Source organism: Botryllus schlosseri, chromosome 12 (assembly GCF_051294905.1).
Source record: "Botryllus schlosseri isolate E-star chromosome 12, Bs_hap1, whole genome shotgun sequence".
NCBI lineage: Eukaryota > Metazoa > Chordata > Ascidiacea > Stolidobranchia > Styelidae > Botryllus > Botryllus schlosseri.
In genome coordinates this window covers 26663178-26675574 of record NC_137247.1, presented here as the reverse complement: position 1 = coordinate 26675574, position 12397 = coordinate 26663178, and the positions used below count along the sequence as shown (strand labels likewise).

General features: G+C 39.6%; 1 protein-coding gene and 1 long non-coding RNA gene across 3 annotated transcripts in view; both read left to right on the top strand.

The window, feature by feature from the left end:
* Positions 1 to 3069: 3069 nt before the first annotated feature.
* On the top strand, positions 3070 to 8385 carry LOC145452000 (uncharacterized). 2 transcript variants are annotated; one of them, XR_013919163.1, is made up of 4 exons: positions 3070 to 4396; positions 5705 to 5830; positions 7132 to 7317; positions 8211 to 8385. It is a non-coding gene; the product is annotated as an uncharacterized LOC145452000 (long non-coding RNA). The 2 variants fall into 2 exon arrangements; XR_013919162.1 differs by lacking the exon at positions 3070 to 4396 and having other exon boundaries at positions 5536 to 5830.
* Positions 8386 to 9573: 1188 nt separating this feature from the next.
* Positions 9574 to 12397, top strand: part of LOC145452820 (uncharacterized) — a 60589-nt gene continuing 57765 nt past the window's right edge. The window contains exon 1 of the mRNA XM_080330963.1: positions 9574 to 9737. Within this exon, the coding sequence (XP_080187089.1) occupies positions 9600 to 9737 (138 nt within the window). The 5' untranslated portion in view covers positions 9574 to 9599. The remainder of the gene's footprint in view (positions 9738 to 12397) is intronic.

Here is a 12397-nt window from a genome sequence, read left to right as displayed (position 1 = left end):
TTGACAATGTAGAAGTATCGGCATATAATGGTAATGACTGGGTGTCCCTTTCAACGCTGGTATCTACCGAAGAGATACCTTTGGGTAAATATGAAATGCCACTCCAGGAAGATATCCAAGATTTTCCTGAGTTCAATGGAATTGAAATTCCTGATGTGGACTGTGATGTTGAATTGTTAATCGGCTTTGATAATAGAAGTATTCATCGACCAAGAGAAGTGGTTGATGGGCCGGCCGATTTCTACGCCGTTCGCACATTGATTGGTTGGGCCGTGGCGTGTGAGAGAAGTGAAATAAAGGGCAATGGAAAATTGCCCGTCAGTTGCAACTTTACAAAGGTCAGCACAGACAGTGTCTGTGAAATGTGTTCAGACGTAATTGATTCAGTAAAAACTAAAAAGACATGTCTTGCAACTGTAGTGAGCGACGTTCCTACACCTGGTATTGAATTCATGGATGAGGCAATAAAAAAACATCGCAATTGGTTCAAACTCAAGAAGGTGATTGCCTGGGTGTTACGATACAGAGATAGGTTGCTCTCTAAGGTTAGAGGAACATCTGGCGGTAATGAATCGCTCCCTGCAGGGCTATTAACAACAGATGAACTGTTGCGTTCGGAAAGAGAAATTATCAAACATGAGCAAGCAAAATTTTATGCTACAGAAATGCATGCGATTGCAAATGGTCAAAATCTCAGACCTGCAAGTACTTTGTACAGGTTGAAGCCTTTTATAGAAAATGGGTTACTGCGGGTTGGTGGCAGAATAATGGAAGCCCCCATTGCTTATGAAAATCAACACCAAATTGTAGTGCCAAGAGATAGCATGATTGCTTCTGCCATTTTTGAATGGCATCACAAATTATCAGGACATTCGGGTCGTGAGCATGTCCTGGGAATGGTCCGTAAAAAATATTGGATTGTGCGCCCTCAGCCCAAATTGAGAAAAATAATATATGATTGCGTGATATGTCGCAAACGGCAGCGACAGCCAGAGTCGCAGCAAATGTCAAATCTTCCAGCAAATCGGCTCATTCCGGATAAGCCACCCTTTTCATATGTGGCTTTGGATTGCTTTGGTCATTTTGACGTTAAAAGAGGGCGTAGCATTGAGAAACGTCATGGGGTGATATTCTGTTGCTTGAATACAAAGGCAATTCATATTGAATTGACCCACAGTTTGACAACCGAATCATTTATAATGGCGTTGGAAAGATTCACTAACCGTCGGGGTCAAGTTCTTGAAATTCGATCAGATAATGGCTCAAACATTGTTGGGGCGGAGCGAGAAATTAGACAATCTGTCAACAAATGGAATCAAGTGCAAATTAATGAATGCTTGCTTAAGAAAAATATCAAATGGATATTTCAAACTGCCAGGGCATCTCACCATGGTGGTATTTTTGAACGTCAAATTCGGACGGTGAGGAAAATCCTACGGGCAATTTGCAATGGTCAAGTGTTCTCAGATGAGTGCCTAGCAACCCTGATGAGTGAGTGTGAGTCAGTTGTGAACAACCGTCCAATCACAACGGTATCTGATGATCCTTGTGATCTTGAACCCTTAACTCCAAACTCTCTGCTTCTCTTGAAACAAGGTCCTGTCTTACCGCCAGGCATATTTAATGAAAAAGACAATTATTCCCGTAGACGCTGGAGACAGGCTCAGCATTTGGCTGACGTTTTCTGGAGGAGGTGGCGCCTAGAGTATTTGCCAAGGCTCCAAAAACGGCCCAAATGGATTGATGGTAAATGTAACCTAAAAATCGATGATATTGTCCTAATCATGGACGATAACCTGCCCCGAAATGCATGGCTTCTGGGCCGTGTCACACAAGTATTTCTTGGCAAAGACGACCTGGTAAGGTCGGTTCGTATCAAAACAAAAAATTCTGAGCTTGAGAGGCCCATTACTAAGTTGGTGCTTATTCAGAGCTCGTCAACATGATCTCCATTCACTAGAACATCGCTTGTTCAATACTCGGTGTTTTGTTATTTACTACTGTGGTACCCATTGTTTACTACGGCACTCGTTGTTTACTACAGTATGTGTTTTCGTTATTGATTGCGTCACAATGCCATGAGTGACACTTTGGCTCAATACAGTTTAATTGATTCGTTGCTTTGTTGCATTTGTTTTTTTTTTTCGCATGGTTTTGGGAAGTTGCTGGTTCACCTGTGAAAAAATGTGTATAAATTTATTGTAATAAATTTCCCGTTTTTGGGGGTGAGGGTGTTGCCGCAGAATTCCACCTTCGCTATGGACCAATGATTCTTTCTATGACGCATGAATGATGGTATTGGCGCCTCGAATCTATCACTTCACGTGGCGCACTGCATGGTATTGGTCGCATATTATTGTTTGGCTTAAATCGTTTAGTTTAGGGGCGTATTATCGTATTTAGGGTTCTATTTGGCTTTCATGTTATTTAATACGTAGTATCTGTTTGTATTAAGAATTTGGATTGTGTCATAAATTATTTGGTCAGTTGTATAATCGCTGGGAATTTGGATCATTAAAAACCGTACTTCACCCAAGAAGACGCGTGTTGAAGTTTCAACCAGAGCGAAGACAGCTGACAGTGCTACGTCGTGTACCCAGATTAGGCCTGAAATTTCTGCGGTTACACTAACGAATAGTCTTCTCCGCGTGGCATGAACATTGCGTAAGATTTACTCAGGACCGTAACTGCCACACCCCAAACCCGCCAATTGGAGGGCCGAGCTCGAAGTGGGCCCAAAATTATTTCATTAAATAACGTAACTCATGTTGTATTTTTTTTGAACTTTTTTCGCGCTAGGCGCGATTTAATATTGTAAGATATCTTGATTATTGGGTACCCTTTCCCAACAAAAAATGCTCATGATTGATGGAAATGGGCACTTGGTCGTCGGCCATTACCGCACCATAACGCTCCAAGACATATGAAGTTAAAGGCCATATGTTACATGTGACTCCGAGAAGTGCGCCAGAACGATCATCAGCGAGAAAACCTTGGCCGAAAAAGACTACATCCCAGCAAACACAAAACCGTAAAAGGATCATCCGGGATCATCTCGATTAGGTTCTGATTTTCTAAGTGTCGAGGGAATGTCTAAAATACGTAGTAGGATGGTCTTGTGGTTATATTCAATCAGAATAAATTCATACTCGGTGTTGTTCCATCTCATGCATTAGGCTTCGTTATATCCGGTAGTTAACCTAATAATGCAAATTTTCTATCTCTCGCGGGTACGACTAAAATACGTAGAAAGGATGACTTTGTCGGTACATTCAATCACGATGAATTCTATCCGGTTTTGTTCGATCTCATGCGGTAGCTTCGTTCTATCCATTAGAAAACAATGTTCTCCCTTCGTTTTATTGCGTGAGGATGTCACCGGTGTTGTATATTCGTGTTGTTGCTCTAAGGTCGAATAGTTTTGTTTTCCTCTGATATATATGATCTTCATTATATATATATTCGCTCTTTCGGTAATCTCGCATGTTCAACGAGTATGGTTAATAGTTTTATTCAGAGAATAACTAAATAAGTGATATGTTGTACGTTTAGGAATATGATTATCGATGCGTGACTTCTAGAATATTTCGGCGATTCAAATTTTACGTCATCGCGCCATACAAAGATTTGACGCGCAACAGGTCGCAGCCAGGCATAGTTCGCTCTTTCTGTATGGTAAATGCCGTAAATATATAGGAATTGTGACTGACTGAGGTAGCGGGTTAAAGGTATATATGCAGTAGCATATAGCTTATGGGGTATTTCGAATTGCCTGTAGTATATGACGCCTAGAGCTGTTTGACTTTCTGCAAAACAGGTGTAGACAACTATAGAAAAGTTTCAGCTTTTCCAGGTTAGAATTAGAGCTAAACCGTTTTTCCGAATTAGATTACAATTATATTGCTGGCATTTCGCTCTAATTTAGTGAAATTAGACCACTATAATTCGCTTCAAACATCTGAATTACCGGTACCTATACCTACGGTATATCATAATATTTATGCTTGAATTTTCTAGGTATATAAGTCATATAGATACATTCCTGTAGAACACTGATTCATGATTTTATAAAAGTTGGTGCAAGAATGGACATTTTCAACTTGATGTTGATTAATGGAGCAAAATTTGATATTTGAGTGCAATTATACCTCGAATCCAGTGACAAGATTATTAATCGTTGAAACCAAACGCAGCTTGATTATGTTGGCCCAGAGAATTTGGCTAGCCAGACCATATTGATGGAATATGGTCACAGTAAGATAATATTTTGGGCTATTTTACATGAACTTTCCAACATTTGATTTGATATGTCCACTAAAACAGTTGTTATTCTGCTTTCGAATAAGACCTTAATTGCTGGTTTCAATGGTAACTGTGTTTGTCAAAGGCTGCAAAGGTAATTTCTTTTCCATGTTAAATGTTTATTTGTTTGTTCGTGGTGTTCATGGTGGTGGTTCGACTACACTGGTCATTTTACACCAGGCCGGTTCTTATTATTATTATTCCGTATCTGCCCGATTACCAGTGAACTCGGCACTTAGTGAATTCGGCCGCACAAACTCGGCACTTGGTGAATTCGGCCGTGGTAGATCTCGTAGCGGTACCGGTCACCATGATTGGTTACTGGAATGTTTGCCGGTGAACTTGGCACTTTGAGTGGTTGTCAATGTTGTGCGGGGGTCAGGGCATGCGTAGATCACACAGTCACGGCGTGATTAGATCACAGATTGCGTAATTGCGGGAAATAACGCGACGCTCTTCACTTGGTGAACTCGGCCCTTGGAGGAATTGGCACTAGAACACCTTCGCATTAGAAATGCATTTAGTATGAATGAACAGTATCAAAAAGGAAATTTAAACGTGTCGTGGCTCGTGGTAGATCTCGTAATCTTGGGATCCTTCAACCGTGTTATCGAGACACCCTAATCCCAGAGTGGAATCGTCTCTCCAAAGGCAAAAAATAATTTATTTTGACGTGATCATGCGAAACATTTGTTGATGAGGAACACTGGCTTGTCGTGATCGATAAACGAAGAAGCGCCGCTTGATGTTCCACAGTTTTGATCTCACATACAACGCCAAGATCCATCTTCTCAAAACTTACACGACACAGGCCTGTGACTCACGCCATCGATTCCAAGCAGACCGCGCGTGGTCGGCATATGAGCGCTGTGTTATTTCCCGTGTTTACGCAATCCGTGATCTAATCACGCCGTGACTGCGCGATCTACGGATGCCCTGACCTCCTTACAAGATTGACGAATCACTTGATAATACTACTATTAGTTTGAAAATTCATATTAATAGCTGTAAATACACTTCATTTCAAAATTTCCCGAGGGCCGAATTCACCAAGTGCCGAGTTTGTGCGGCCGAATTCACCAAGTGCCGGGTGCATCGGCAACCATCTGCCCACTTACAGCACGGCCCACTCCTAGGCTTTTTAAGACATGGCTATGCGAATCAGATGGCGAGGAGGAGCCTAGATAAACGGCCAACACTTCGGTAGGAATTATGGAGTCCACGTGTCACGCTCGAACCCGCAATTCATTGGTGTTTAGCTATAATGGAACGTACCACTACGTTTCCTCGCCATACCTTGTAAAATGAGACCGTAGCATTTGGCATTTCGTGTGGCAATTGACTTTTGTGTGGAAAATTGTGTTCGTTTTAGAACTTATCCGAAACTTTTATTCCGCCATAGATTGTATATGATAAAACGATATCGGAATTGATCCTAGAAGAATTCCAAAGCAACTCACCACAAAGGAGGATTTAAAGAAGTTTGATGGAAAATTGAATGAAAGCAAAAGCCTTTGCAAGAGATGTGGTATGTTGAATCTGTTTTGGTATTTTTAAATAGGCCTACTTTGTTGTGCCGATAGCAGACGGTATATATAAACGTAAGATGTGGAAGCTATCAAGGTGTTTTTAGAAATTCAGTCAGTCAAAGTGGACGATCGTATTGCTTGGATTATATTTAGGCTTATTTTAGCATCTTTGAGATGCAACTCTAAACGTGGACGGTCATGAACAGTAGGGCTCTTCAAAAATGACTTTTTTTTCTCAAATCGTACTGGCTACTTGATAAAATTGTTAGGTTACCTAATTTAAGCCTACAAACAAAATATGGTTCAAATCCAGCCAGTATCCGCTTTGCTACAAGAGAAGAAAGTTCCTATTTATCATATAAAAATGAATAATAAAAAATTTGAAGATTTTCTGTTAACCCCATGAAAGTGTTAGGCTGTCTATAGAAACGATGCTCACCAAATTTGGTTCAATTCCAACCAGTGGAAGCGGAGTTATTGCTGTCGAAAAATTTGGATTTTAATAAAATAGCACTTACGGTGAGCACAACTTTAATAAGTAAACAAAGAATCGGTCACCGTAAATACTATTTTATTCAAATCCAAATTTTTCGACGGCAATATCTCCGCTTCCACTGGTTGGAATTGAACCAAATTTGGTGAGCATCGTTTCTATAGACAGCCTAACACTTTCATGGGGTGAACAGAAAATTTTCAAATTTTTATTACCTATTTATTTTTATATAATAAATAGAAACTTTCTTCTCCTGTAGCAAAGCGGTTACTGGCTGGAATTGAACCAAATTTTGTGTTTAGGCTTAAATTAGGTAACCTAACAATTTTATCAAGTAGCCAGAACGATTTGAGAAAAGAAGTCATATTTTAAGAGCCCTAATGTCCATGTCAGAGAAACGTTTTAGGGTAGGCCTACTCATATGTCTCGCAGCGTTCTCTACATAATTGTCAATTGCGATACAAACTGTTTGCTTGTATTGGTAAAGCCATCCAACTTCGAATTGTAAAATGTTGGGAGTCTTGATATCAAATTTTTGAAAGGTGCACTTTGAGAAGATTTCGTAATCTGTCAAATTATACAAAAATTTAGCAAATTCTTTGACATATTTCATCTATTTGGGACTCGATCAACGTAAAAGAATTGGTAATCATTTTATACAATATATTGTATTTGTAGTTGAAGTATAGTAATAATTCTTATGGTTACCGCACTTGTAACGATTCACGGCCATAACTAGAATAATTAGAATGATGTAACTTTCAAATTGTCATGCATTTTGCAACAACATTGTTCTCAATTTTCAAGGTGCTGACCATTCGAGCAAGAATCACCCACCGGGAATTCACGATCCGTAAACGCGGCCGACTGTTTCTCTCCTCAAGCGGAAGCGACAGAGAAGAGGAACGAAGAGAAAAAAGGAGCAGAAATAGCAAGAGTGTGACAAGTCGCGTCCGTTCGCTTTAATGCGTATTTCCATCCGCGAAGTAGTAGGTGGGAAAACTAATGGGCGTTTGGTTAGCGCTTATATAAGGTTGACTCCAGCGCTGTATTTGCTAAATGTTGCTATGAAATAGGGGTGGTGTCATTTGGTATCAATATTGACTATTGAAAGACCATTTGTTAGTGGTCATGGATTTGTTCGGCCAGTATGCAGTAATTTCTGATGGTCACTTCCCCGGCTTCTGTTCTCTAACCCCTCATGATTGTTATTCTGCTTCTAGTAAGACTGTCGATTCTAATGTTTTATCGTATCATTTGTCGGAGGTTTCGCTCGCTTTATTTACAACGTTTTGCTCTCTGCTAGGTCAATTACTGGCTGAGTATCACTACAGCCTAAGAAACTGCACTAATTCTCATTTTAATGTCTTGCTGGTTATCTTGCTGTCAATTCTAATAATTTATTAATGTCTATACCAGTGCCGCCACTCAAATGTTTTGTTCTCTGTACACAATATTATTAGGTCTTCAGCTTTCCATGCAGAGTATCATTCCACTTTCTAGACTTGAGTATATATCTCTCCAACTAGCTGCCAAATAACTGATTCATTTGGATTGTTGAATTGATCATTTTGGACAGAATGTGAAGAAATTTTAGTCAAGAATTCTTTTTGTGTTAGTGGCTGTTTTCAAAGAGTGCTGAAGTAGTCATCGTTGATCTTGATAATCAAGTAGAAGTGACGATTGAAGTCAGTTCTCTAGTCATATAATATTAAAAAATATAATAATAAAACTTGAAAACTTGAGTGGAAATAGTTCAGAATCGAATCCATTTTAGTAAGTATGGGCGAAAAAAATGTAGGAGTCATTCGTTAGTCGCTACCTCTGCCATTTTCGCAGTACGAATGTCTTAGCTATTAATCATCATTTTCATTTTATTTCTGCAGGGTGTTGAAAAGAAAAGGCCGCATGCTGGTTATTTAACTGGCTCATCAGAAGATGAAACCTGATTATAAGGACTGTTTTCACTTTCTTTCTAAAGACATTCGTTCGTTTGTTCGTTTTATTTTTTATAACGGCATTATTGCCAATTCGTTTGAAATTAAATTATCACAAATGTGATTAATATGTAGTAAATAATGTGGTGTGTGTACGCAGCCGTGATCAGGTTAAGCCCATAGTGGTAGAAAACAGGTTATTATATCAGGATCTTCTTCTTCTAATGTAGGATCTACATTCTACTCACCATGTTTAAAGGCTGTAGCATCTGCATAATATTTACATTATTGAAGGACATGGAAAAGACGTTGAATTGAGTCGACACAAAATCCCCCTTTCTACGACCTGCCAAGATCTAATATCTACTATATCGGCTCGGCTTTTCTACATCTTTGGTCTGTACTGTGTTTGCTGGGATGCCCTTGTGCTGACCGAAAACTTCGATATACATATATGTTTAATTGTCCATGTCCATGGGCGCCTAAAAGGCTGGCGCCGAATGTTCCTGTCCTGGCGATCCAAGTCCCACAACAGGACAAATGCCATATCGAGGAAACAATATTTTTCAGTAAAGAAATACCAATTGGAAATCGTGTATACGTCTTTTAGTTTACAACGTTTGAGCGATTTCAGTATCATTGGAGATAGCAGATAGGAGGTCACGAAATAGCATCACATACCGAAGTCATTATACCAACGGGTACGCTCGAAGATGTTTTATTATTATTTTGAGGGCCTAGCCATTCTAACACACCTCTCTCGATCGGCCCTACCGGTAAATCTGATTATGTGAGCAGGGAGAGGTTAAAAAGTGTGCAATTCCTGATCATAGTGACCTATGCAATCATGAATTACATAATTTTTTAGCGCTTCGCGCGTTCAGGCAGCAACAACCACTAGACGGGCACCCGATGTAGATGACAAGTACCGGGAAAAAGTAAACAAGGCCAGGGGGTCTGGGGGGCTTCGCCCCCCAGAAGTTAGTTTAATCACCCTATGGGGGGTTGCGCACAGTTGTCCAAGGGCCTGCGCAGTGAGTTGGCGTGTTTGCGCAGACTCGTGAAAAATTAGAGGGAACATTGATTATGAGTATATATTTTACATTTGTATAAGCAATGTCGCCTGGAAAAAAGTGAGGATCAGCGAGTAATTATTCGAGAGGTGACGCCTTACACTCGGTTTTCGAAATAGTTTTTTAAAAAAAATCACGCAACCATTCTCATAAAAATTAAAAAAAAGTTGCGAGATTGTCGTGCTCCTTATTCTTATTTTACGAAATCAAGCTATTAGTCCATATTCTCATTCAGATACGTTTACTTGCTATCACTGATAAAAGAATGCCCCCGCAAGCGTTTATTGACCTGGCAGCGACTATCGGAGTCAGTGGATGCAAGGAAGTGTGGTTGATAAAATGCGATTTGACAAGGCAAAAATTGGAATCTTTATGGACGACCTGCAAGGAAATCGGAGTATCGGTAAGAAGCAACGTTTGCCCGCTTCTAAGTCATCAGGCTAAATACATTCCATAAGTTGTACGGCAGCTCCATATTGCAATCTACAAACTAAAATAAATTTAAAGTCGTTGACATGAGAAACTAATCATCAATCTCATATCTGATAAAATTTGCAAACATTAAATCATCTGTCTGGTTTTATCGTCTTGCTCCTAACGTCATGACAGCCTTCATTTACTTTTCACGTATCGTTTGATGTAGGCTACTACATCTATGTATAAATGCGAGCAATTTCGAGTGAATGTACGTTATTTCGGAGCGCTAAGATGAATATGCCTACTCAAAAATAATCTATATAGATAGACGTCCAACACTTGGGAAGGCTGAAGTCGGCTCGGTCGGACTAGAACTCGACAACCAATTCGTGTCGCAGCTGTGGAACACACCACTACGCTATCTCGCAACCGTTCGTATCTGTACTGTGGGGATCAGAATGCAGAGGGCGCTACTAATTCAATATCGTAAAATGACGTCACATTGAATCACGCCTAGCGCGAAAATAATTTCAATTAAAATCGGGAGCCGATTAGTAAATTCAATTTATATGTCTACGGCCGCAACACATACTAATTGAATTACGTGTCGACGGCCGCCCGAATTTCCTTCTGCGACCGCAGGTTGGCAACCCCTGGTGTAGGCCTATTGCGTTCAAACACTGCGATGTGACGTCCTAATTCCGGCAATGCACTCATTACTATCAATACATACAGTCATATTTGAAATACGATTATTCAAGTGTGGCTATATGAGCGTACTATATGAGAGTATGACATTATCAATTGAAATTCGATGTCTGCCAAACGTGCAATAGGGTGAAGTGAAAAATAAATAAATTTGAATTTCAAAAAGGGGTTTTGATATGTGGTGCCAAATAGGAAATAAATAAATTATATCATAAATTTGGGTTTGCACACCCTCTAGTGACCGTGTATTTTCACCGAAATAGCCAGAAATAGCTAAGTTTGCCATATCTTGATAACTGTAAGCTAGTTTTGAGCTTAAAAGATGCAGAAGCCACATATTTCCATCTCACTTCCATAGAACATTCTCTTGAAAGGGAACAGAAAAAAGTTACAAGCAAATTTGTGAAAACTCCAGCACCAGAAAAGAAAACTGGTGATATTTAAAAACTTTTCGACCTATATTGTGTTGACTAAAAAAGGTCATCGCTTTGACTCGAATCCCGTTTTACCAGATTTCTGACGAGACTCTGACGTTTGTTGCGTCGGGGTTGACATTTTGATCGCATTTTAATACTTTCAATAATTTTCAACTTAAAGACCTCTTAACCAGAACTTTTCAAATCAACTAATGCATCCAAACCATTGACTGATAGTAAGTTTCTTTATTCAATAGCATATTTCCACACAAACTGAATGCTTCTCCACTATAGATACACTTGCTGCAGGAATACAATTTGATACCCAAATAGTCAGTCTACTTAGCTTTCGATATTCAGCCATCATACTAGGATTTGTCATGATACTTTAATAAGCTGTTTTCATCTCCAATCGCTGAATCAGTCAATTAAAAAATTACCTGACATTTTGAATTACAAACTTCTCAGTAAATGTTTACAAAATCTCACAAAAAGCAACTCGGCATAAGTGATGAACTATACCGGTAAGACTACTGTCATCCTGGCAAAATACTTACGTTTCCTATGCGGAAAATATATGTGACCTACCGTTCGCTGTTTCAAAATATAATTTCTAAGTTCTAAGAATATAAGGTATATGTGAATCTAATCGTCATATATTTCACACATAAGCAAGTGATAATAATCGATCACCAGAGTTCAAAAATACCTGCATGATCATGTTGGATCGGATCCGCTTTTCATCGAAATAAAAATGCTGTCCTGATCCGGATCCGGCAAAACTGGGAAGTTTTGAATACGGATCCAATCCTGTTGCCGAAAAAAACACCCGGATTCCTGTCCTGTTAGAATCCGAAATCCTCTCCTGTACATCTCTATTGTGAACAGCTTATTCGAACTCTGGCTGCATGTCGGACACAGAACACAAAGAACTAAAGACTAAGTAACAATCACTATTATTTGTTTCCGAAAAAAAGAAAGAAAAATCAAGAGTCACTATAATTTGATGCAGTAAGCATGTAGTGGAGATTTGCGGCAGATTGTGACCGCGGGATATATTATCATGTAAGACCGAAAACTGTGCCGGCCGCTCAAAATCACGACGCGGGCCGGATCCAGCCCGTTGGCCGTATGTAGCCCGTTCCTGGAGTAAAACATCGATTATAGTACATAGATCTGGGGTGGGCAAACTACGGCTCGCGACAGCATTCTGAGCGGCCCGCCAAAGCTTCGAGAAACGTTATAACATATATTCATAAAATGTGTAGTAGAAATTTAATTGCAGCAGCGTGCTGCAACTTGATTAATTTTCTCGATACATTTCGTCATGTCATTGAATACGTTATAATCTGTCTATACCAGTGGTTCTCAACCTTTTTTACCTCGCGGACCGGTTGAACTTTAAAACAAATCTCGCGAACCTGCGAACCTTCAAAAAGTAAAATTAACCGTGAAGTTAATACGACAGCTTGAATATGATATCGCCTTTTGATTCTAGTTTTTTATACGCGGTTCGATTAAA